The 24,057-nt window shown below is 38.3% G+C and overlaps 1 protein-coding gene across 1 annotated transcript in view; it reads right to left on the bottom strand.

Moving 5' to 3' along the window:
* The window catches only part of DCK (deoxycytidine kinase), a 29,329-nt gene extending 5,729 nt beyond the window's left edge, over window positions 1-23,600 (bottom strand). The window contains exons 1-4 of the mRNA XM_081034350.1: window positions 23,200-23,600; window positions 10,476-10,591; window positions 1,223-1,416; window positions 18-165 (exon numbers count right to left, since the gene is read on the bottom strand). Of these exons, the coding sequence (XP_080890476.1) occupies window positions 18-165; window positions 1,223-1,416; window positions 10,476-10,591; window positions 23,200-23,290 (549 nt within the window). The 5' untranslated portion in view covers window positions 23,291-23,600. The remainder of the gene's footprint in view (window positions 1-17; window positions 166-1,222; window positions 1,417-10,475; window positions 10,592-23,199) is intronic.
* Between the last annotated feature and the right edge of the window lie 457 nt (window positions 23,601-24,057).

Here is a 24,057-nt window from a genome sequence, read left to right as displayed (position 1 = left end):
TGTTTATTGGGTCTCACCTCTGGAGTGGCTCGAAGATAAATGATTCCATCCAGTTCAAGGCTTTGGCCAAACTGGTTGTTCATCCAGTCATGCCAGTCTTGATAAATCGTCCACTCTGTTTCATTCATGCAGTCAGATTCATACAAATTAGATGCAAAAATGTACCTGAAAGACAGTCTATATCAACACATAAATCCTTTCCAAAAAGCACAAAGAAATAGAAAAGAGAGAATGGATCTGTTAAATGGACATGGAACGTTCTCCTAAAATCCATGGGAGATAATACCTTTGACAGCAGAAAAAAAAGCAATAGAGTATCTCCAACTACAGGAAATCTGTTCTTGGCCAGTAGTTCTCAAAAATGTGGTCTGAGGACCCTGGTAGTCCCCAAGAGCCTTCCAAGGGCTCTGTGAGAGCCCAGATTACTTTATTTATATATTCTACTTCAACTAAATATTCCACTTATTTATATATTCTACTTCAACTAAAAGAATATATTACAAGAGATTAAACATAAAAGCATAAGTGAGAATCCAGCTGTCTTCTATTAAGTCAGACAGTAAAGATTCACAAAAAATATAAAATAATGCTTCACTTCTCACAAATGTTTTTGTTTTGAAAAATATAATTTTCACCAGTATGTTATTTATGTTAATATGTAATAGGTCTATTATTACTAATTTTAAATAAATAAATAAATGTTTTTTCCGTTTCTCAATCTTAATTTCTAGTAACATAAATATCAGTAAGATACAAAGTTCTTTGGGCTCCTCAATAGTCATTAAGACTGGAAAGGGGTCATGAGACCAAACGTTTGAGAACCTCTGTTTTGAGCTAACGCTAGAGGTTAAAAGAATCCTTGCATAACCAGGGCAATTCCCTGACACATTTTTGATCTCCTTGTTCCACGTGAGTCTAGAATATATATTCAGATTTAACCAGAGCAGATGAGAACTTTAACAGGGTTAAAGGAAAAAAAAAAATTTTCTGCAAATTTGAATGAGATGGCCACCATATTCCCTATAGTTTCCTTGGAAACGGGGGGTTATAAATGCTAGAACTCCCTGATGCCATTAGTACCGAAGGGCTGAAGGTATTAAATGTCATTTTCTATCTCAAATCCCCATTCGGCCTCTCTTATAACTTTGATTCTGAGGAAACAAACAAAAAAAGTCTAATTTTAAGCCAAGGTTCCAAACTGGTACAAGTCATTTCTACATACCTGTCACTATACACAGATCGCTCAAAAAATAATACAGGTTTCTCTGCATCTTTGAGCTTGCCATTGAGAGAGGCAAGCTGAGCTCGTATGCGACTGAGGCAGGCATATGACTGGAAGGTAAAAGACCATCGTTCAGGTTTCTCATACATCATCTGAAGAACATTCCCACCACTTTTCTGAGATGCTGTCAGTTCCTATTTTGAATTAAAAAAAAGAAACAAAAAGCAAAATAATGACCAATAGAACTATTTTAATTTTTTTAAAAAGCTAAAAAAGAGAAGTTGGATAAATAAATGCATCATAATTAGCAAAGCCAAAATGAGTAAGTGCTCTTCTTCCTGGCTCTTTCCCACTGTATTTTTCAGGTTGCCTGAGGTCTACAAGAATTTGAAAAGCTAGCTTCACCACTGATTTAGATCTTTTTCACAAAAAGTCATAAACTAACAGCCTATGGCAGAAATTATTTGTTTGGCCCAAATCGGACTTCTAAAAATCCTAGGTAGTCCAATAAATACCCTTGAATGATTTTTGCCATTCATGGTGAAAGTAGGTGATTTTCCTCTAGAGGAAAAAAAAAAATCCCGAAGTGTAAATATTGCAATTGACCTCAAAGTTTCAGTTCAGAATTAAAAACCACACAAACACATGGCACTTTGAGGCAGAATTTAAATTATATACCACAAACCACATAATTAAGTTGAATCTTCTTTCCACAATTGAAAAAAAAAAGTATAAAGCAGCAAGAGGCTAATAGTCCACAATAGGTCTGCTTAGAGAATACTTTGAGCAGATGATTAACTGAAAGAAGGGTGTAGTTGCCTTCCCAAACTGCTTCAAGAACAAATTTATTTTTATGAGCGTTCCATTGAAAAGCCTTTGTTAATTTAATTATAAAATGACTTTCCATTTACTCTGCATTCTCCAGGGAGAAAATATTTCAGACGAGTGAATTTTTCTAGCTAAGTGAAGTTTTTCAACTCAACCAAAACTTTTTAATTTAATTATTTTTTTAGGAAGAGGACACTAATGTGTATTTTATTTTCCTACCCTAGTAAGCATAGCATTTTGAAAATTACTTAGTATTATTGAATATTGACTGTTGGATGTATAAAAAAAGTTAGCAATAAAGCACAAGCCTCCATTCTACACATAAAAATATCAAACTGTTCAAGTTTCTATTTGATCTTATACTAAATGAGCCCAAAAATGCATTATTTTTTAGTTGTCTGGTTTTCAGTTTTTCTGTTTTCTCCTTTGATGTCTGATTGTAGACATGGCTGCTTCCCTTGACAGCCCCTTCTAATCAGAAAATTTGTTTATTAGATTGTGTCAAAAGTACAATCAGTTGGCTCAGTCGATTAGAGTGCAGTGCTCATAACATCAAGGTCGCTGGTTCGATTCCCACATGGGCCAGTGAGCTGCACCCTCCACCACTAGACTGAAAACAACTTGACTTGGAGCTGAGCTGCGCCCTCCACAACTAGATTGAAGGACAATGACTTGGAGCTGATAGGCCCTGGAAAAACACACTGTTCCCCAATATTTCCCAATAAAAATTACAAAAAGAGAAAAGGAAAGAAATTTTTTTTAAAAAAAAGTATGAATAAGACACATGAACCTTAATGCATAATTTTGTGACCTCCATTTTGGCCACACAAATGATGTGTTTCCATCCTTGTTCTCAGTTATTTGTGTGTCCCTTATCTAGCACTTTTAGCTATTACAAACATTCCTTCTTCAAAAAAAAAAAGGTAGTTAAATTTGTGTTTTTAAAGCATTTTTTTTTATTACATACTGTAATTTAAGTAAAGGTTGAGAGGCCCAAAATAATTTTGTAAACTTTTGGCCAGTGAACAAGTGTTTTCTCTTAACAAAACTTCCTTCATCTTTCCTGGATGTCAGTTACTCCTTCAAAGAGGGTCTATGAGTATCTATCTGCAGTGAAAATAATAATAAAAAATTTAAAAACCTCCAATGAAACAGAAAAACCGGGTCACATTAAATTTCTTTCACTACTGACATCAGATTTTAGGCACATTTCCTCATCTCTTCAAAAAGGAAAGATGGAGGGATCGAGGATTATCTATTTTAAAACAACTCAACTTCAAAATAGCTTGAGGAAGAAAAGTAATATAGAGATACAGTGATGAAAAAAATGAAAAGCAATAAAATGATATACAGCCTGTCTGCTCTCTCCCTTTTGTACATTAAATTAATCAGAAAAGTAATTTAAGGTCAACTTCTCATAAATTACAAATGATTTCATGGTAGGTGCTAGCATTCATTCAACGGTTTAATCTTAAATCATTTAAAGAAGTTTTCTCAATCCATTAAAGGAATTAGATACTAAAGAAGAGGGGTAGGATGGCAATGGTATCTATGTATATATGGAATTCTCTGCAGTATAAACATTAATTCAAAACACAAAATTTAAGTCTTAGTTTGTTCTACATCTGGTTAGATTATCCCTGGCTTAAATGGCATGTTTTTAAAAAATAAATGTGCTTAGGAATATGAACATAAAAAGCATATTTACATTTTTCTAAAAGTTTATTTTTTATGTCTTAGAAGCAGAAAATAGAGAATATCTGTTGAAGAGCTAGTAAATTTCATTACTCAAAATATCCATTAGGATAATGCACTTCAATTTTAATGATAATTATACCTACCATTTATTGTCTGTTTTATGCCAGGAATTGAAAAGCTTTACATAAATTATCTCAACCCCATGAAATAGTCATCACTGACCCTATTTTTCAGATTAAAAAACAACGGCTCAAAGAGGTTGTATAACTTGTCAATATCAATATACTTGGTAAAAGCAGCAAAGCTAGGATTCACCCCTAGGACTGATTTTAAAGTCATACTCTTTCCAAAATGTTTCACTGCCATTAAATGCTGAAGTTATAACTATAAAGTAAACAATACTTACATTTGATTTATTGAAAGGAGATATTTGGCTACTATGTGGATGATTAACTTGGTGCTGGTACTCTGCAGTTTAATAATTTTACCTTAGATCTGGATAATTTTACATAACTATACATACAATAGAGAGTTCACTAAGAATATAAAAACAAATTCACTAGCAAAAATACATCTACATCTGAGTTATTTTTTAAAATAAAACTAACAATGAAAAACAATTTTTTGTCTTTATCATCATCTGGGCTTTGCTACATAAATGATAGTTGTCTTTGCTGCACAAATACCTATCACCAATGCAACCATTAACTTTAAAATAAACTTCAACAACTTCTACATAAATTAATTAAACATGGTACTTCTGAGTTTAAATTACATTTAAAAATAAATTTAAATTACTTCTATTTAGAGATGTATGTGTGGCAGACAATGCTATGTGTTCTCTAAAACCAGATTCTTTTTCTTCCCGGACACACAAATAGGCTTTATTTTCCAGCTTCCCTTAACGTTAATTTCAGTCATGTGACTCAGTTCTACCCAACGGAAGTAGGGCAGAAGCAATGTATACCATTTCCAGGCTTGACCCATGAAAACCTCTCAAATGCTATGATTCTTTCTTTATCCATCAGTTCTTAGCAAGGACACCGAGGCCCTAGGGTGTGGTTCTCAACTTCAGCTCCAGGGCAGGGGTACCAAAGTATGGTTCCCATAACAGCAGCAGCAACATCACTTGGAAACTTGTGAGAAATGCATGTTTTCAGCACTCTCCCAGACCTACTAAATCAGAACCTGGAGGTAAGGCTGGATATCTGTGTTTTAACAACTCTTCCAGGTGACTCTAAAGACAGTAAAACCTGAAGCACTGTCCTAGGTTGGATGAGCTACAAGTTAGAAGGGACCTGGGTCCCTGAGTCACAGCATGGTATGCCATCCACCAAATACTATATTGTACTGTTTGTTGAGAAATAAAATTTTATTATTTTGAACCACAGAGATTTTAGAGTTTATTACAGCAGCAAGTGTTACTTTAAATCTACATGATAACATTTAATAAAATCAATCAAGTGAATTTGGTTCATTTGAAAAACACTTGTGATCAATTAACTATGCTCTGTGAATACTGAGATAACAAAATAGGTTAAATACGTAAAATTAAATGGGCTTCTTTACTAGAAAGAGTGAAAAGTTTGAAAGTTTTTCTGAAGAACCTTGAGGACAATATGCTAGGTGAAATAAGCCAGTCACAAAAGGACAAGTACTGTATAATTCCACTTATAGGAAGCATCTAAAGTAGTTAGATTCAGATACAGAAAATAGAATGGTGGTTACCAGGGGCTAGGGGAAGGGAGCAAAGAGTTGTTTAAGGAATACTTTCAGTTCTACAAGATAAAAATGTTCCAGAGATCTGTTTTACAACATTGTAAATATACTTAACACTACTAAACTGTACACTTAAAAATGGTTAAGATGATAAAATTTATATGTGCTTTTTACCACAATAAAAAAAGTTAATCACACAAAGATCATACATCTCCCAGTATTTGGATTTCCCAATAAATGTAATCTCTCTTGTCTAAACACATAGTGTGGTAGGATTATGGATAATTTTTACTTTGTTTCTGAAATTCTTGTCTATAATTCACTTCATGACAGAATACACTTTACAGAAAACACATATTATTGGCAACTTAGGACAAAACCAGAAATATCAAGTAAAGATACAAAATCACTTATCTTTTCAATTGAGTCTAACCTTTGCAAACATTTAAAAAGAGCTGAATTAAGTTCAGTCAAAAAAAAAGCAGAGTCCATCAAACAAGATAATCACAAAATAGCCAACGAAAGTTATCAGATGATTTGAGAAGGTACTAGTAAAAGTACTTTATCAAGTATTCCTAATTAATTTCCAAGAACTTATCAAAAAATATGCTGTTGCTTCAGTAACAAGTATATTTTATTCCTTCTTTCTCTCAGTTACTAATTGTTCTGTGGCTTCTTAGTGGTAAGAAGTGTTTTGCTATTATTCACAATTAATAACAAAGCGCCCCAAAAGAATTCAGTTCAATTAGAAAACAGGACAGAGCAGGGATATGTCCCTAACAGTGTTTGTGTCTCAAAAAGAATACAAACTAAAAAGAAGCAGTCAAACCAAAGCTTTGGGCCTAAATAATAACATAAATCAACAAATAAAGCAAACTATTATTTAAAATAAACCTTCAATATAAAGACTGATAATCACCTGCATGGTATATTTTAAAGATAATCTTACCATGAAATGGGAAGAGAGGGGAGATTACATCTTTTTAGGTATTTTGTTAAAATTGGTGGCAGCTTATCAATAGTATAGCAGTATTCAGCCACTAGGTGGCAAGTTAAAAACAGCCAAAAACAAAACAACCCAAGATAATCACACACGTGCAAATTTAATTACTGACTAGGATAATAGATCAAAGATACCAAAAGCCCAACTCTTCCCATTCTACAGCAACTGCCAAGAAGTGTGATTAAATGGAGAACATCCAAAGTAGGACATAGCCTTGCAAGCGCTGGGTCTGAAGACAGTCTACTTTCACTACTGACAGTATTCTAAGCTGAGATTTGGACAAAGTGCTCACACTATAACTCCAAGGACTGCAGCAGGGATGGATCTGAAAAAGGGATAAAATCCCATTTTTGGGGGTGGCCGTATGGCTCAGTTGGTTAGAGCGTGAGCCGGCAACATGGGTTGCCGGTTCGATTCTGACATGGGCCAGTGAGCTGCACCCTCCACAACTAGATTGAAGACAACAAGCTGCCGCTGAGCTGTTGGAGGGGCAGCCGGACGGCTCAGATGGTTAGAGCGCGAGCTCTTAACAACAAGGTTGTGGGTTCAATTCCCACATGGGATGGCGGACTGCACCCCCTGCAAATAAGATTAAATATGGAGACTGAACTTGGAGCTGAGCCGCACCCTCCACAACTAGAATGAAGGACAACAAGCTTGGAGCTGATGGGCCCTGAAGAAACACACTGTCCCCCAACATTCCCCAATAAAGTTTTTTTAAAAAAGAGTGATTTGCCTTTAAAAAAAATCCCATTTTTTGAGTTTAGTAGAGGTCAAGAAAAAAAGAAAATATCTAAAGATACAGGGAACCCATCTGCCCACCATCATCCTCACACTCCACAGTCTTATACCCACAAATACTATCCTCACACTGTCTGAAATTCCACCTAGAAGTACAGAGGACTAACAATATAGTAGCCCTCAACACACACACAAATAAAGCTATCAGAGAATGTGCACCAAAATCCAATAAAGGTTATCAAATTGTAACATCATGGAGACATGAATACATAATAACAAGAGCATCTGCATGGTAGTTTTAAAGAAAGGTCAATTTGGAATTTTGACTCTAGTATATGGGTACAAAAATGCCCCAGTCCATAAACATGCATATCAGATCCATGAAGCCAATACAGCCTCGAAATGGAGACAGATGCATCAATGTGTCACAGTCTGATGACGTCATTAAAATAATATAACTAACTTCCTGGGCTCTGATTCTAAGCATAAGAGCTAACCTTCGTATTATAAATTGTCTTCCCATGTATATTGATGCAGTGTTTTCAATCTTTCGTCTTCAACATAACTGAAGGGTTCAGTATACTCACAATACTAACAGTGATTCACTAGGGCAGTCATTTTTAACCAAGAGGCATTCACATATTTGAATTCCTAAGGAACTGTTTGTTATTTTAAAAAGCACCCCAAATCCTTGAGATTCTTAAGAGTTCCTTCTACTGGTTGAGTATTATGGGCCTACATAGACAGTGGATTGACCTAATTCAGTGAATCTGATTATTATATTTCTCCCTGCAAATAATATTTTTAACATTTGATTTTTATATGTCAGTTTCTGTGACCTTGATCAATGTGAGGTATACTGAGAGGAGAGACATTTAACGTGTCAAAAAAAAAAGTTACACGTATTTGAATTAGAAGTTTATAATATTAAAACTAGAATAGACATTAAATAGAGTTCACCTAATTCAATCTAGTCTAACACTGGAATCCCTTCTGTACTTTTTGACATTTGTTTAATTTGGCTACTTTCTACTTACCACCTGAGAATAGCTACACTGACAGTTGCTCCCAGAAATGGGGGGGAAAGAGGTATTTTTAGAACACAAGTTTCTCATTTCTAATGGTATGCAAATTTGAATATGGCACTTCAGTGAAAGAGGCCATGAGATATACTTTGGGAGGTAAAAATGCAGGGTGACAGAGGGATACAGAAGAAAAGTAAAATGGGCAAAAGGACCTAAACAGGGACTTTATAAAAGAAATCCCAAAAAAGAAATGGCACATTAATTAATTAAATAAAGGAACACAATCTCATCAGCAATCAGGGAAATAAAATTAAAACCATAAGTTATTAAATATTCAACAGAATGACAAAATCTAGGAAGTTGGACAATACTAAATATTGGCAAAGACATGGACTAGTGACAGCTTGAGGACACTGTGGGAAACAGACTGGTAAAACTACTTTGGAAAACAGGCATTGTACACATATCCCACCACCCAGCGATTTTACTTCTTATTCCTAGAGAAACTTGCATGTGTATGTATATCAGGATCCACGTTCACAGCAGAGCTGCTTTTACAGCAACTACACTAGAAACCACTCAAAAAACGATCACAGGGATAGAATAGGCAAATGGTGATATATGAGTACACTTGACTACTCTATGCTAATGAAAATGAACAAGCTATAGCTGCATGTAGCAATATGGACAACTTTCATAAACTTATTAGGCAAAAGGTACAACAGGAAAAAGAATGCAAAGTTTATTTCATTACATAACATTCAAAAACAGACAAAACTAAGCTATATTTCTTAAGAGACATGTTCATGTATGGTCAATTATTTTTAGAAGAAAGGAAAATTATTATCGCAGGAGTTATTTCATGAGTGATTACCCTAGTGGAGTCATTACTCCAGTAAATGAGATATTGTGACCTGAGAAGGAGTATCTGGGACTTCTGGAATGATAGTAATGTTCTTTCTTGACCTGGATGACGGTTACAAAGATGTTAACCTTAAAATGGTTCTTCAAACTGTACAAGGTTCCATATACAGTGGTGCCTCGGTTTTTGAATGTCTCCGTTAGTGAACATTTCAGTTTACGAACACCATAAATTTTATGGATCTATGGTATCATTAGATAGCAAAATTGATGCTCAATATGCAGTTTTAGGAGTTGATTTCAAAGGTCTGGAATGGATTAATCCATTTTGCATTACTTTCTATGGGGAAACTGTGCCTCAGTTTTCAAACGTTTCAGAACTCGAACGGTCTTCTGGAATGGATTACGTTTGAAAACCGAGTTACCACTGCTTTTTTCTATAATTGTATCATGTCAATAAGAAATGTTGAAAGAAAGAAGCAAATAAACAAATTTACCCACTTTAAAACAAATAGGTATGTAAGAAAATATTTTTGGTTATCCAAAACCATATATCCTTGAAGTCGACAGAATATGTTGCTAATTAGTGATTCCTCCTTGTATATATAATTTACATTTTAAATAATTATTATTCTCTGATCCTTCATACCAACAGCTAAACTCTAAAAATTGGACATTTTTTTCCAATCCCATCCTCCTCACCTCTAACAAATTAAGTTTCTAGCACACATTTCCATGTTGAACGTTTCTGCTATGCTGCTTTCAATTTCAATTCTCCAGAAATAAAAACCCGAGCAATCAGATCTCTCTCCTTCATATACACACAATAAAAATTTTGCTATAAAAAAATAAAATTTAACTGTTACTTCCTCTTTCACTTTTGCAATGTAGAATGGAAAAGGCTGGGAAATTGAAACTTCTGTCCAGGGTGAAAGTCTAGCAAGAATGACAGTACAAAGTAATGGGAGATTAATGGTTCTGAGACAAAAGGCTTGAAAGATAAACTAAAAAAATTCAGTTATGGAGTAGGTGTTTTGTTTTTGTTTTCTTTGCTTGCTTTTTAAATAAAATGTAAAATGCCACTCAAGGAATTAACTACAATTAGATTTTTTGTAAACTTTTAAATTAATTTTTGAAAACTTTAAAAATTGTACTTATATACAATAAAGTGTATAAATCTTAAGTGCATAGTTCAATGTTTACATAGATATACATGCATGTAACTACTACCCAGATGAAGATATAGACTTAATGCTCGATTTTAAAGTTTTACTGGAAAAGAGAAAAACAAGCCAACAAAATACCTAAGAGATTAAATGCTACTACTTCTCTAAAACAAAAGGTTTTTATTTTATTTAGTTAAATTTTATTTTCATACCTGAAATTCATCTTGAGTACTTTGAACATTGCACCATTGAACAACAGGTTCAGGAACCACTTCCCAATCCTCACAGACTTGCTTAAGGATATTCACAAATGTTGATTTCCCTGCAGCTTTGTGAGAGGAAAAGTAAAAATGAGGAAGGAAACTTACCAGAAAAAAAAATCCTAGTCTTTAGATTTTCAAATTTTATAGTCATACACAGCATAAGGACATTTCAGTCAATGATGCACTGCATATGTTACGGTGGTTCCTTAAAGATTATAACAGAGCTGAAAAATTCCTATCGCCTAAGTGACACGTAGCTATCCTAACGTCTTAGCACAATGCATTACTCATATGTCTGTGGTCATGCTGGTGTAAATAAACCCACTGAGCTGCCAGTCGTGTAAAAGCATAGCCATTCAATTATGCATAGTATATAATACTTGATGATAATAAACAACTATGTTACTGTTTTATATATTTACTATATATACTTTTTATGGTTATGGATACTCTTTTTACTTATAAAAAAAGGTTGCTGAAAAATAGTGTGCTGTGTTATGCTAGAAGCAGCCTAATACATCTTGTGTTTAAAGCGTCTTTTAAGTGCATGATTTTCTCTTGTGCTTGATTTAATCTCATGTTGTTTTGTACAGTAACACGCTGTACAGACTTGTAGCCTAGGAGTACTAGGCTATACTACATAGCCTCTGTGTGTAGTAGGCTCTACCATCTAGGTTTGTGCACTCTATGATGGTCTCACAACGATGAAATTGCCTAACTACACATTTCTCAGGACATACTCTCATTGTTGAGCAGCACATGACTGTAATAGCAAACAATACAAAATACAAAAACATTCAATTCCCTTATTTTCTCTTTAAATTTTTTTAATGAAAACATAAATGGTCCCTGTCCACTTTATATTAAGCATATTTGTTACTGGTTTTAGTTTACCCAAACCATGAAAGAGAGTTAAAAACAGGGTGGGACTTTAGGCAAGAGGTTATGGCAGGAAAGAATCCTTGTCCTAGACTCACTTTCCTTAGCAAAATAATGAAAGATAATGAAGTGGTTATAGCTTTCTTCTACTGAATTAGTTATGTGATTTTGGTAAGGCATTGAACCTCTCGGAGCTTGTTTCCTCATCATACAATGGAGATAATAATAATACTCTTCTCATGGAAACTGCTGTGATAAGCAACTACAGTGATAGTATTCTAGGCTCTCACATTTAAAAAATTTTCCTCTCTATTGGCTCCATTCTCTCAGTTTACAGTTTAGATAGGTCTTTCCTATCTAAAACTAATTTAGAAACAGCCAAAGAAACCATAAAATCAATATGAAGATGCATCCAATGCCTAGAATTTTAGAATGGGAAACAGTATTATTATATGACACTAATTATCATATGGCACTATGGCTAACAAATTATAAAACCATTTTTGCAAAGCACTTCCTACAAGCAAGAGCCATGTTTCTCTGCTTCACTTTCATGATTCTGTGCAGTGTGCATTCTATCCAACCCTTTAAAAAAAAGTCGTATGCACTTTACTTCTCTCTGATCATTCACTAGTTTCTGAGATATGGAGAATGGGGGATAGTTCTGGTATAATCAGAACATATATTCTATTTTTAAATCACCGAGGAATACATCCTATTTAATAATAGGAAAAGTCTTGAACTAGAATTTAACAGGGTGTAGCAGTACTCCTAATGACCACCACACTCTTCGTATCTGAAGCCACCAAATGTGGTTATATTAGACATCTCTAATCAGCGCAATTCATTCCTCTCTCTCTATACACACACATACCACCTTCAGTATGTTTATAAGCAAAGCCTTCTCTTCCTTATAAACTGGATCCAAAGAGAGCACAAAGAACTTACCTTTGACTTACAGAACTACCGTGTTTCCCCGAAAATAAGACCTAACCAGAAAATAAGCCCTAGCATGATTTTTCAGGATGACATACATCCCTGAACATAAGCCCTAATGTGTCTTTTGGAGTAAAAATTAATATAAGATTTGGTCTTATTTTTGGGGAAACATGATATATTCAATCCTAGGACATTAAATAAGGCAACAGAAGACAAAGAAAAAACTAGAATTTGAAACTTAATTGGTCGTATTAGTTTTATACTTATATAACCTTATATACTTATATAAGTTTTATACTTATATACTTTAAAGAACTTTAAAAGATCACACAGAAGAGAAAAAAAAAGGAGGGGTCAATAAGAAAGTAACACAACAGTTGAGAAGCAAAACACTAAAGTCCTATTATCACCACAGGATAGGAGAAAAATTTTTAAGGATAAATTAGATGACTATTAGATCTAATCATGGGAAAAACACTGGTGACTATGGATTTTGTGTGGAAACGGTAAGCATAGGGACTGTTAGGCACTTACAAGAATAATAAGTGGAAGCATATAAAATGATCACCAGACATTCACTGACTGAGCTAGATGAAGAAGGAAAGGAAAACATGATGTTCAGAAAAAACACGCAAGGAACATATTAAAAAAATCAGGCATCCACTAGAATCTGAAAGCACTGAAGGCTAGAGCATTTTACTTTTTTCTGACACTGCCTACAAACAGGAAAAGTTTATGTGGTCATACTCTGAAATTTTAAGAGTAATAAGAGTTATATTTAAATTAAGCAGAGTCATAATAGTTACCTAGAGTTCCCAATTGGACTAAAATCCAGTTCCTGAACTTTGTTGGGGTAAATGGCAAGTTAGAAAATAAGCTAATTAATAAATTAATATTCTATGACAACAAAGGAAAACAAGAACCAACGACACTGGTGTTAATATTTTAAAAGGTCACAGGACCTAAGAGAATTACTTATGCCAAGCAGGCGTTATGATGCCAAAAGTTATCCTGTACAGACTATTAAGATGAGAAGAACCAGGTAAGCCTCCATAAATCTAACATAAGGAAGTATTTCAGTAACAGAGAACATGATCAGATGGGTTATGTAAGTGTAAAACTAATACAACCAGTTAAGTTTCAAATTCTAGGAAGAATAGAACAATCACAAAATAGTCTTATACACACAGATTAGCAATTTGTACGTTTATAGCTTATTTGGATCTGACGAGTACCATGAAGGGTACACGTGAACAACAGTGCAAGAACAATAATAAACAGCAACTGACAAAGCTTCAATGTTAGGAAAACAAGTGGTTAGCAATATACACCATCGAAATAGCAAAATGTTGTCTTACAGAAGAAACGCAGGCCCAGTGTTACCAGATCTTCCTTCAGATTTTCGAGAAGATGAAAATCTAGAGTTTACAGGAATCTCAAATTTTTTTAATGCTAGCAACTAATTAAAATTTGTTTTTTCAAATTTGTGGAAGCCAATATTGTACAAATGCAGGCCACCAGTTTGCAATTCCTTCCAAGTGTAGGTAAGGGGGAAGTCACAGAATTTTAAGCAGATGATAACACAATTATAGTAGTCTCCCTTTATCCACAGGGAATACTTTCCAAGACTCCCAGTGGATGTCTGAAATTGTGGATAATACCAAACCCTATACGTATTGTTGGCCCTTGATCAACATGAGGGTTAGGGGTGCCAACCTCTCCCTCCCCCGCAGTGGAAAATCTGTGTATAACTTTTGACTCCCTTTTTAAAAAACTTAATTATTCCAGGACCCCCACAAATACCAAAATACTCAAGTCCCTTATATAAAATGGCACAGAACAATGCACACATTTGGCCCTCCACATCTGTGGATCCCCAACTGTGGAATGAAAATACTGTTTGAATTGTTCAAGGGTCAACTGTACTATGTCTTTTCCTATACATATATACACTTCACAGCTTTTCTTTGCATATCAAAATTGCCAGCATCACTACTCTGGTGCTTTGGGACCATTATTAAGTAAAATAAGGGTACATGAACACAAGCACTGCGATGCCATGACAGTTGACCTGAGAATCAAGATGTCTACAAAGTGCCTGAATGGGCAGCTAGCATATGCAGTGCTAATATACTAGACAAAGGGACGATTCACGTCCTAGGGGGTTTGGAGAGGGACAGCACGAGATTTCATTATGCTACTCTGTATGGTGACCAATTTAAAAGTTATTGTTATTCTGCAATTTTTCATTCAATATTTTCAGACTGCTTGACTGCAGGTAACTGAAACCACAAAAAGTGAAACTGCGGATTAGGAGGAGACTATCGTACATATTCTGGAAGTAAAGAAAAACAAGATAGGGTGGCCTACTAGAAAATTACTTCAGATGCTCGGAAAATGAAAGACTCTTGAGAGGAAGTAAATTTCTAGATATGAAATGTTGCCTAAGTGGATTTAAGAAAGGGGATTAATTCATTGTAATATTGAAGAGGGGCTGTTCATCCAAATTTACTTTTAAAATGCCTTTGTTCAACTACTTTCTGTCTTTATATATGACCTTCTTTATCGAAAAGTAGCTGTGAGGAATCATATGTACTAGCAAACACTCACCTTCAAATAACTTATCCTGCTGAGAGGAAATGAGTCTACTACACTTGATCCATAAACAACGTAGCAGTTACAGGCATCGACCACTGCCCAGCAGAAAATCTGTGTATAATTTTTGACTCCGCAAAAATTTAAATTATCCCTTGGTATCTGTTGTAATGCAGTAGCCTACCCATCTGCCCTTCGTACCTACCCCTAAAGAAAGGAGAGTCTGTGAGACTGATCCTTGCAGGGACTTTGCTTCACCTTTGTGCTTACACCTTATGTCTCCCTGTTTGGCCCCAAAGGATGGCTAGTTAGTCAATGACAGGTAAGATTCCTCAAGGGAGGAACAACCTAAGATAGGCACAGTTGCATAGGGGCCATCTGGAGAACTCACGGGGTTGATAGAGGTGGGCATAGACCCCCGTCTTCCCCCAGGTAAGGAGAGCTTCTGCCTCTGGCTATATTCCTTCCCACAACCTACTTGGGAAGAGATTCAATGATGTGATAACATCAGTTCTCCATCTTTTCCCATCAGTAAGTTTCAGCATAAAGGTTCTGTCCCTTGGGGAGTTACATACAATTACTAAGACATCCGGGGACTTTCAGTTCCGGCTGCCCGCAGGCAAGGGTGATTGGTTTGAATCAGTTTCCTAGTATAATGTATGAAATCCACAGGTATTGAGATTAACAAGCTTTACTTCCTCATTTGTTAACCAATAAAAGCTATGTGTTGGCCCGATTCGGGACTCAGTCCTTGAGGCTTGAGTCCCTTGGCCCCGCTCGCACTCTATTCTTGGCTACTGTCTTTCTTAACCCTGCGCCGCCCTTCTTACTTCCCACAGCTCTTGTCGTGCAGGACATGACATCTGGCACCCAACATGGGGCCCAATTTTGGGACTCACTTTTGGGGCTTGAGAAGGAAGGTCTACTTCGAGTTAGAATTCAAAGAGGTTTCAAAGAGGCTTCACAGCATGGGGACCCGGGAGAGGTCGTGATAACTACTGTAAGAAAGTAGGGTAACTCCCAGAGTATTTAACCAAGGTAAAAGGGGAATTTCCTCTTTCTATGTGCAGGGGTATGAATGTGTGAGTATGTGATTATAGTTCCATGGCTATGGCTACGGAGCTAGCTAGAGTCCTAATCTGCGGTTCTGTGGTCTAAGTCATAAGGCAAAACGGTGACTTAATGCCTGACAGCATTAACCAAGGCCGGGGTTTATACGGGTGAACCATAGCCAAGACAGACCTTAAAGTCCTGCGAAGGACTCGCCAGAAAGGCATCTGAATCCATTCTGAGTGAAAGTCTTCCTCTCTATCCTTTTCTCTATACATAATAGCAAATGTTAATAGCCAATATAAGTCTTATATTTGTTTGCTTAAATACCTTCTTGAGGCTGGAGGAGCTCGAATGTCAGATCAGAAATTACAGTAACTTCTCAAACTAATTGAAACTTACTGTCCTTGGTTCTCAGATTTAGGGACTTTAGATTTAAAAACATGAGGAAAAGTTGGTACAGAACTCCGCGGATTATATCATAAAAGAGTTTCTCTCCCAGTAACCATCAGGGATACCTGGAAATTAATCCAGTGAGTTTTAGAACTTTTACAAACTGATGAGAAAGATAAAGGAGAACAAAAAGTACAGGAATCTGAAAAAAAGGAGCTCTGGAAGCTCCCACCATAATTCCCAAGTTGTTATATCCCCAGTAGGAGCCCTCAGCTCCTTCTCCTGACCTGCTGCTACCGCCAGCTTTTACAGCGGGATTCACCAGCGCAGCAGGAAAAGAAAAACGTTAATTCTTTTCTTTCTGCCGCCACACGCACACGTCCCTCTCTTTCAGGAGGCTCTGCAGCAGCTCTCTGCCATGGAGAAGGGTATAATACAGGCTAGACTGGAAGGGGACATTGAAGCATTTGCCTTTCCTGTTGTCATTCGTGAGCGCGTTACTCCTGACACGGATCCAAACCATCCTAACATTGTTCAGGAATTTTTACATGAGCCATTTTCATTTAAACTTTTAAAGGAGCTCAAACAGGTGGTAACTCAACATGGCCCTACTTCTCCTTATACCATGGGTCTCATACAGAGTGCAGCTGATGGCAATCGATTAATTCCCCCAGATTGGAATACCCTGGCCAAACTTGTCTTTAGTCATCCCAGTTTTTGCAATTTAAAACAGTGGATTGATGGTGTAGAAACCCAAGATAGACATAATCAGGCTCACAATATAGCTATTGTCAAAGATCAATTGCTAGGGAGTGGCCATTGGGAAAACACCCAAGATCAATTAGGGATGAATGAACAGTCTGTCGATCAATTACAAAGAATTTGCTTAATGGCATGGGAAAAAATAGAAACTGAGGGTAAAGCCCCGATGTCATTTCAAAAAGTCTTACAAGGTCCTCAAGAACCATACTCTGAATTTGCCAGAGTTGGGCCCCCCTCAACTGGATAGCCCCCGCACCCTAAGCCAGGTTACAGAATGCTATCAACAAATAGGTGGCCAATTTACAAGCAGCTGAGATAATTTTACAAATCGTGGCATACGATAATGCTAATAATGACTGCAAAAAGGCTATAGGGACCATGAAAGGAAAAACAGACACTATGGGATACATCCGTTTGTATCAAGGAGTAGGAACTGAACAATTTAAAGCTACTATGTTAGCTCAAGCCATGACTGGATTCAAAATAGGTCAAAATAAATTTCCTGGTACTCGCTATAATTGTGGGAAGCCAGGCCATATCAGAAAAGAATGCAGAAAGAAAAATAAAACCAGTTCCCGTTTGCCTAATGCTAATACTGTTACGGGATCTAACCACCTGGATTGTGCCCTAAATACCAAAAAGGAAATCATTGCGCTTCTGAATGCAAATCAGTTTTTCATAAGAATGGGACCCCTATTCAGGGAAACGGGAGGTGGGGCCGGCTGCAGGCCCCAATGACAAAAACAGGGGCATACGTAAATCAGACATGTTTTTCAGAATTATCAGGCAGTACCCCCCCCTCCCCCCGACTTTCAGTACAGCAATTAAGTCCTGCTACGGAAGGGAGTGCCGCTGTAGATCTACGTGCAGCACAAAATATTTTGTTACCTCCTGGACAATCTCCTTTATATGTGCCCATTGGCCTTTTTGGACCAATTACCCCAAATACTGTTGGGCTTCTCCTCGGTCGTTCTAGTTTAACATCCAAGGAGTTACAGTTTATACTGGTGTTGTTGATTCTGACTATATAGAGAAATTCTAATTACAATGTCCTCATCTGTTCCCTGGACAGCTAAAAAGGGAGAGCAGACGGCAAAATTACTTTGCTCCCATATATTCTCCCAGGAAAAAAGGGAACTAAAAAATGGAGAACTGGAGGTTTTAAAAACACCGGATAGACAGGAATTTTTCTAGAAGAAAAGGTTATCAGGAATTCGCCCAGTTTGTCAAATTGAGATACAGGGTAAAAGATGTATAGGTCTTTCAGATACAGGAGCAGATGTTTCCATAATCAGCTCTCAGTAATTTGTAATCTTTTGCGGGGGGCAGGGGCGGGTGGCCCTCAACTGGATAGCCCCCGCACCCTAATTCCTCAGGCCAACAAAGAGTTAGAATTAGTTGAAAAGAAAATTCAGGATGCTCAAGATCAACGTATGGATCCCTCTTTGCCGTTACAAATGTTAATTTTCCCTACTCCACATTCTCCTACAGAGGTAATTGTTCAACAAAATGACCTGGTGGAGTGGCTTTTTCTGCCTAACAACTTTACTATGTCACTTCTGAGCTATGTAGAGTTAATCTCAGAACTCAAATCACGAGCTTGAAACAGGGTGCTTCATTTAAATGGACAGGAACCAAGTAAAATAATGGTTCCCTTTAAAAAACAACAGATAACACATTCAAACATTCATTCTGAATTTTGGGAAATTGCTACTAGTGACTTTTTTTGAATAATTGACAATCATTATCCAAAAAATTAGTTATTTCAGTTTCTCCTGAAAACTAATTGGATTTTACCTAAAAAATCCAGACAGGCCCCTATTCCTCAAAGCTTTACAGTTCTTAAAGATGGATCTAATAATGGTAAAGCAGTAATTGTCAGCAAAAAAAGGTCATCAACTTATTCACACTAATTGTATTTCAACACAAAAGGCCCAATTGGTAGCAATTTTAATTGCCTTACAAACTTTCTCAGACCCTTTAAACACTGTTTCTGATTCTGCTTACATTGTTCATACAGTACAAAGTATTGAAACAACATCTCTCTCCAATAATCCTAATCAATCTCTTTAGCTTTTGTTTACCCAACTCCAACAGATGGTGAGAAACCAGCAACACCCTTTCTTTATCACCCACATTCGGGATCACTCTACATTACCTGGTCCTATGACTCAAGGTAATGCTATTGCAGACTCATTAGTAGTAAGTGCCCATGTTACTGAGGCAATGCACTTTCATTCTCTGACTCATACCAATGCTGATGGTCTTTGTTCTGTTTCCTGTCACTAACAAGCTCCACAGATTGTTCAAACCTGCCCGACTTGTCAGACTCTTAATGCTCTACAGAAATACCCTGAAGGAGTAAACCCTAGAGGTCTTATACTCAATGCTCTTTGGCAAATGGATGTAACTCATATTTCCTCTTTTGGACGTTTTTCCTTTGGGCATGTCATCATTGACACAGCGTCTGGTTTTCTGGTTGTTACTGCTCAAAGTGCTGAGACTACTGCCCACGCAGTACGCCACTTGTTTGTCTGTTTTTTTCAATTATGGGGCTTCCTCTAGCGATCAAAACAGACAATGGCCCTACATAGACCAGTGCCAAGTTTGCAAAATTTTGTCCTGAATGGCACATTATTCACAACACTGGTATTCCTTACAACCTACAGGGTCAAGCCATTGTTGAACGTGCTAATGCCACATTAAAAAAACAATTACAAAAAAAAAAAAGGGGAGAAATAGGGGACCCCCCACAGATACAATTAGCAAGAGCTATGTTTACTTTAAATTATTTGAATTCATCTGGCTCAGATACCAAAGCTCACCTTGGACGCACTGAAGCTGAGAGATGTTTCAATAGTCTCGAGTCCAAAACCTTTGGAAAAAAAATGTGCCTTATTGGTGGAAGGACATTCAAACTAATCAATGGCATCTAGGAACTTTATTAACATGAGGACAAGGCTTTGCTTGTATTTCTCCAGGTCCTGAAGAACGACCTTTGTGGATACCTGGTCGATGTGTCAAGCCATACCATGAGCGACAGCCCACGGAAGAGAAGACGTTTATGGATACCCATAGAAGCCCTTAGGGCGTGGAAAGGCTCCCCAACTGTTCATGTTGTTTTACTACTTCTTCATAAGATTTTACATAGGACTAAAAGATTTATTAACATTTTGATTGCAGCAATTATGAGAATTATAGCAATAGCCACCATGGCTGCAGTCTCTAGAGTAGCATTACATCAGACTGTACAGACAACCCAATTTGTACAGAAATGGCATGAAAATGCTAGTAAGACTTGGAAATGATCAGAAAATTAGTGTTAGATTAGCTGATTTAGAGACAACTGTAGTTTCTCTTAGAGTTCAATTTAAAAATCTCTGTACCTTAATTACTTTAAAATGTGATTGGAATGTTTCTACTTACTGTGTGACTCCTTTTTCTTACAACCAAACTAGGACCCCGTGGTCGGAGGCATGAGCTCACCTCCAGACACATGCTCCCAACCTTATTGTGGATATTCTACAACTACAGCAAGAAATAGATCAGATATCTCATGCCACGCTCTCACTCCTCCCAAGAGAGGAGACACTTTCAGTGGCTGCAGAAGAACTATCTCATTTGAATCCACTCACTTAGGTGAAAACCCTAGGTGGAGGATTTGCGGGTGCAACTGCACTTCTGTTAATTATTCTTATTCTATTTTGTTTAGTCCTCAGGTGTGGACAACAAGCCCTCCGATGGACAATAAATGAATGAAAAATCTGCGAGGTCTGTGTTTCTCATGTTTCAAAAACAAAAAAGGGGAGATGTTGTCACGCAGCAGCCTATCAGTCATTCATACCTACCCCTAAAGAAAGGAGAGTCTGTAAGACTGATCCTTGTAGGGACTTTGCTTCACTTTGTGCTTACACCTTATGTCTCCCTATTTGGCCCCAAAGGATGGCTAGTCAATGACAGGTAAGATTCCTCAAGGGAGGAACAACCTAAGATAGGTACAGTCGTGTGGGACCATCAGGAGAACACATGGGGTTGATAGAGGTGGACATAGACCCCCACCAACCCCCCAGTAAGGAGAGCTTCTGCCTCTGGCTATATTCCTTCCCACAACCTGCTTGGGAAGAGATTCAATGATGTGATAACATCAGTTCTCCATCTTTTCCCACCAGTAAGTTTCAGCATAAAGGTTTTGTCCCTTGGGGAGGTACACACAACAATTACTAAGACATCCGGGGACTTTCAGTCCGGCTGCCCGCAGGCAAGGGTGATTGGTTTGAATCAGTTTCCTAGTATAATGTATGAAATTCACAGGTATTGAGATTAACAAGCTTTACTTCCTCATTTGTTAACCAGTAAAAGCTATGTGTTGGCCCGATTCGGGACTCAGTCCTTGAGGCTTGAGTCCCTTGGCCCCGCTCGCACTCTATTCTTGGCTACTGTCTTTCTTAACCCTGCGCCGCCCTTCTTACTTCCCACAGCTCTTGTCGTGCAGGACGCGACAGGTATCTGTGGGGTATTAGTTCCAGGACCCCTGTGGATATCAAAATCCATGGATGCTCAAGTCCGGTATATAAAATAGCATACATCAATGCATATAGTCAGCCCTCTGCATCCACAGACTTCCAACTACAGATGGAAAACAGTACATTTATTAAAGAAAAAAAATTCCTGTATAAGTGGGCCAGCACAGTTCAAATCTTTGTTGTACAAGGGTCAAGTGTATATGGATCTTTTCCACTGGTGCCTTAATACTGGAGCAATGAAACAAGATGTCCCCTTTGAGGGTGTGTTCAGCTTTTTTTCTACACCTTGGAATGCTGCTAAAGCATCTGCTTGCCTTGCTTTTTAAAAGTAAAAATGCTTTGAATTTAAGAATTGAAAAACATTTGCTGGGCAGCACATTTACTCAATGGTTAGAGCTCAATGCTCATAATACCAAGGTCACTGGTTCGATTCCCACATGGGCCAGTGAACTGCGCCCTCCACAACTAGATTGAAAACAACAACTTGACATGGAGCTAATGGGAGTCCTGGAAAAACACACTGTTCCCCAACATTCCCTAATAAAAAAAACATTTGCTGTATGTATGAATGGCTAGCACCTAAATTGGAGACGATAAAAATTCTATCGAAACAGGAAGTGTCAGGCATAGGTTTCCTGTGGTAGAAACTATACATAAGAATCAGAAGTTCAGATGCATCTTGTAAAGCGACATGCACGGTGTTGTCTGTCCCCATCCAGGAGAGAACAGAAACAGCAATGATCTTTGACTCATAACCCAGTGTTTACTTTATGCAGTATAGGTAGTGAGGAACTTCATGCTGTTAAGATCTTTAAAAAACTCTTTCCTTGCAGTTGAATGTTTATAGTTTTATTCACAGTCACTAACAACTGGAAACAATGAAATGTCCACAGCTGGGGAACAGATAAACTGTGGTATAACCATTCAATGGCATACTACTTGGCAATAGAAAAGAACTACCAAAACAAGCAACATAAATGAATCTAATAGCTTTATGCTAAATTAAAGATGCAAGACACCAAAAGGCTACATCCCTTCATAGGACATTCTGAAAAAGGCAAAACTTACCCGGAGAGAAGTCAGATCAGAGGTTGCCAGAGGATAGGAAGAGAGAGGGGGCTGACTACAAGGGAGCACCAGGGAACTTTTTGAGGTGATGGAAATATTCTAAATCTTGATCGTGGTCGTAATAAAACGACATTACATGTATGTTGAGCTAATAGAAGAGTACATCTAAAAGAAGGGTAATTCAATGTATGTAAATTACACTCCGAGAACTGACACACACACACCTTCAAAAAACAAAACAAAGCACACACAAAAAAAAACACACAAAAAAAACCCCTTTCCTTTGCGGGATCCCAACAAAGAGGATTAACCAGACCCAAAGCGCTTAGCCGACCCGCAAACCTCCGCGCGGGAGGAAAATCCTCCCTGAGACGCACGGAGATGCAGCCAATGGGCAAACGGGCGCTGCGGCCGCCGCCGTGACACCCCCGGCTGGAGACCCAACATTGCCCGGGGCTCCTTACCGATGTTCCCTTCGATAGAAATTTTCTTGATGCGGGTGCCCTCAGAGCTGGTCGCGGGAGATGGGCAGCTCCTCTTGGGTGGGGTGGCCATTCCTGGTGTAATGGTGGCCCCGAGTGCGTTGCTCAGGGAGGGTAGGGGTGGCCACAGGTGTCCGGACCGCCGCTGTCGCCGAACGTACCCTGACCTGCAGGCTGGACTCCGGCCCGATGTTGGTTCTCCCACCGGTTGTTCTCCGGATTTGATTTTGGCGCGCCGAGGCAACGGCCGACAGGGGCGGGCCTGCGGAGGAGCCGCCCGCTCAGCTGGAAAGTCACGCCCCACCCTCTACGCAGCCCGAAACTTGGCCTCCTGGAGCCCCTCCGCTTCAGCCAGCCACGGCGGGGGCGCGGCGTGCGCGCCCGGCACGTCGGGTCACGCGGGAGCAGAGGGCGGGGCCGCGCTGGCCCCCGCGCGCCGCTCCCGGGATGCAGGGGCGGAGCTGGGGGCGTGGCTGGGGCGGGTTCCTTAGGGTTGTGGCAACCGAAGGCGGACGCCTCCAGGTCGGCGGGCACCTGAGGTCGGCGGGCGCCCGAGGTCAAAAGGTGTCGCTTGCTCTCGTCACCTGGAGTGGGCAGGGGTAGGCTTAGGAGAACTCACCAATCCAGTGGGGCTTTGTGGAGATAAACAGAGCCTCTCAGCAGAGTAGGCTGGACTTGAAACTGAACTTGTTAGGGGAGAAGCAACGTGTAATGGAAAAATCAAACGGATTATTACCCTCTGTCCTCAACCTGGAAGACTACCATCAGGCTAAGTGCTGCTGGGTAGCCCAGCCAGGCACTGTTTCTAGCTCTTTTCATGAATTAACGCGATCCAGTGCT

This window comes from Rhinolophus hipposideros (genome assembly GCF_964194185.1).
Source record: "Rhinolophus hipposideros genome assembly, chromosome: 1".
NCBI classification, from domain to species: Eukaryota; Metazoa; Chordata; class Mammalia; order Chiroptera; family Rhinolophidae; genus Rhinolophus; species Rhinolophus hipposideros.
Note: the sequence above shows the minus strand (reverse complement) of the source record. Positions and strands in the feature narration are given on the sequence as shown.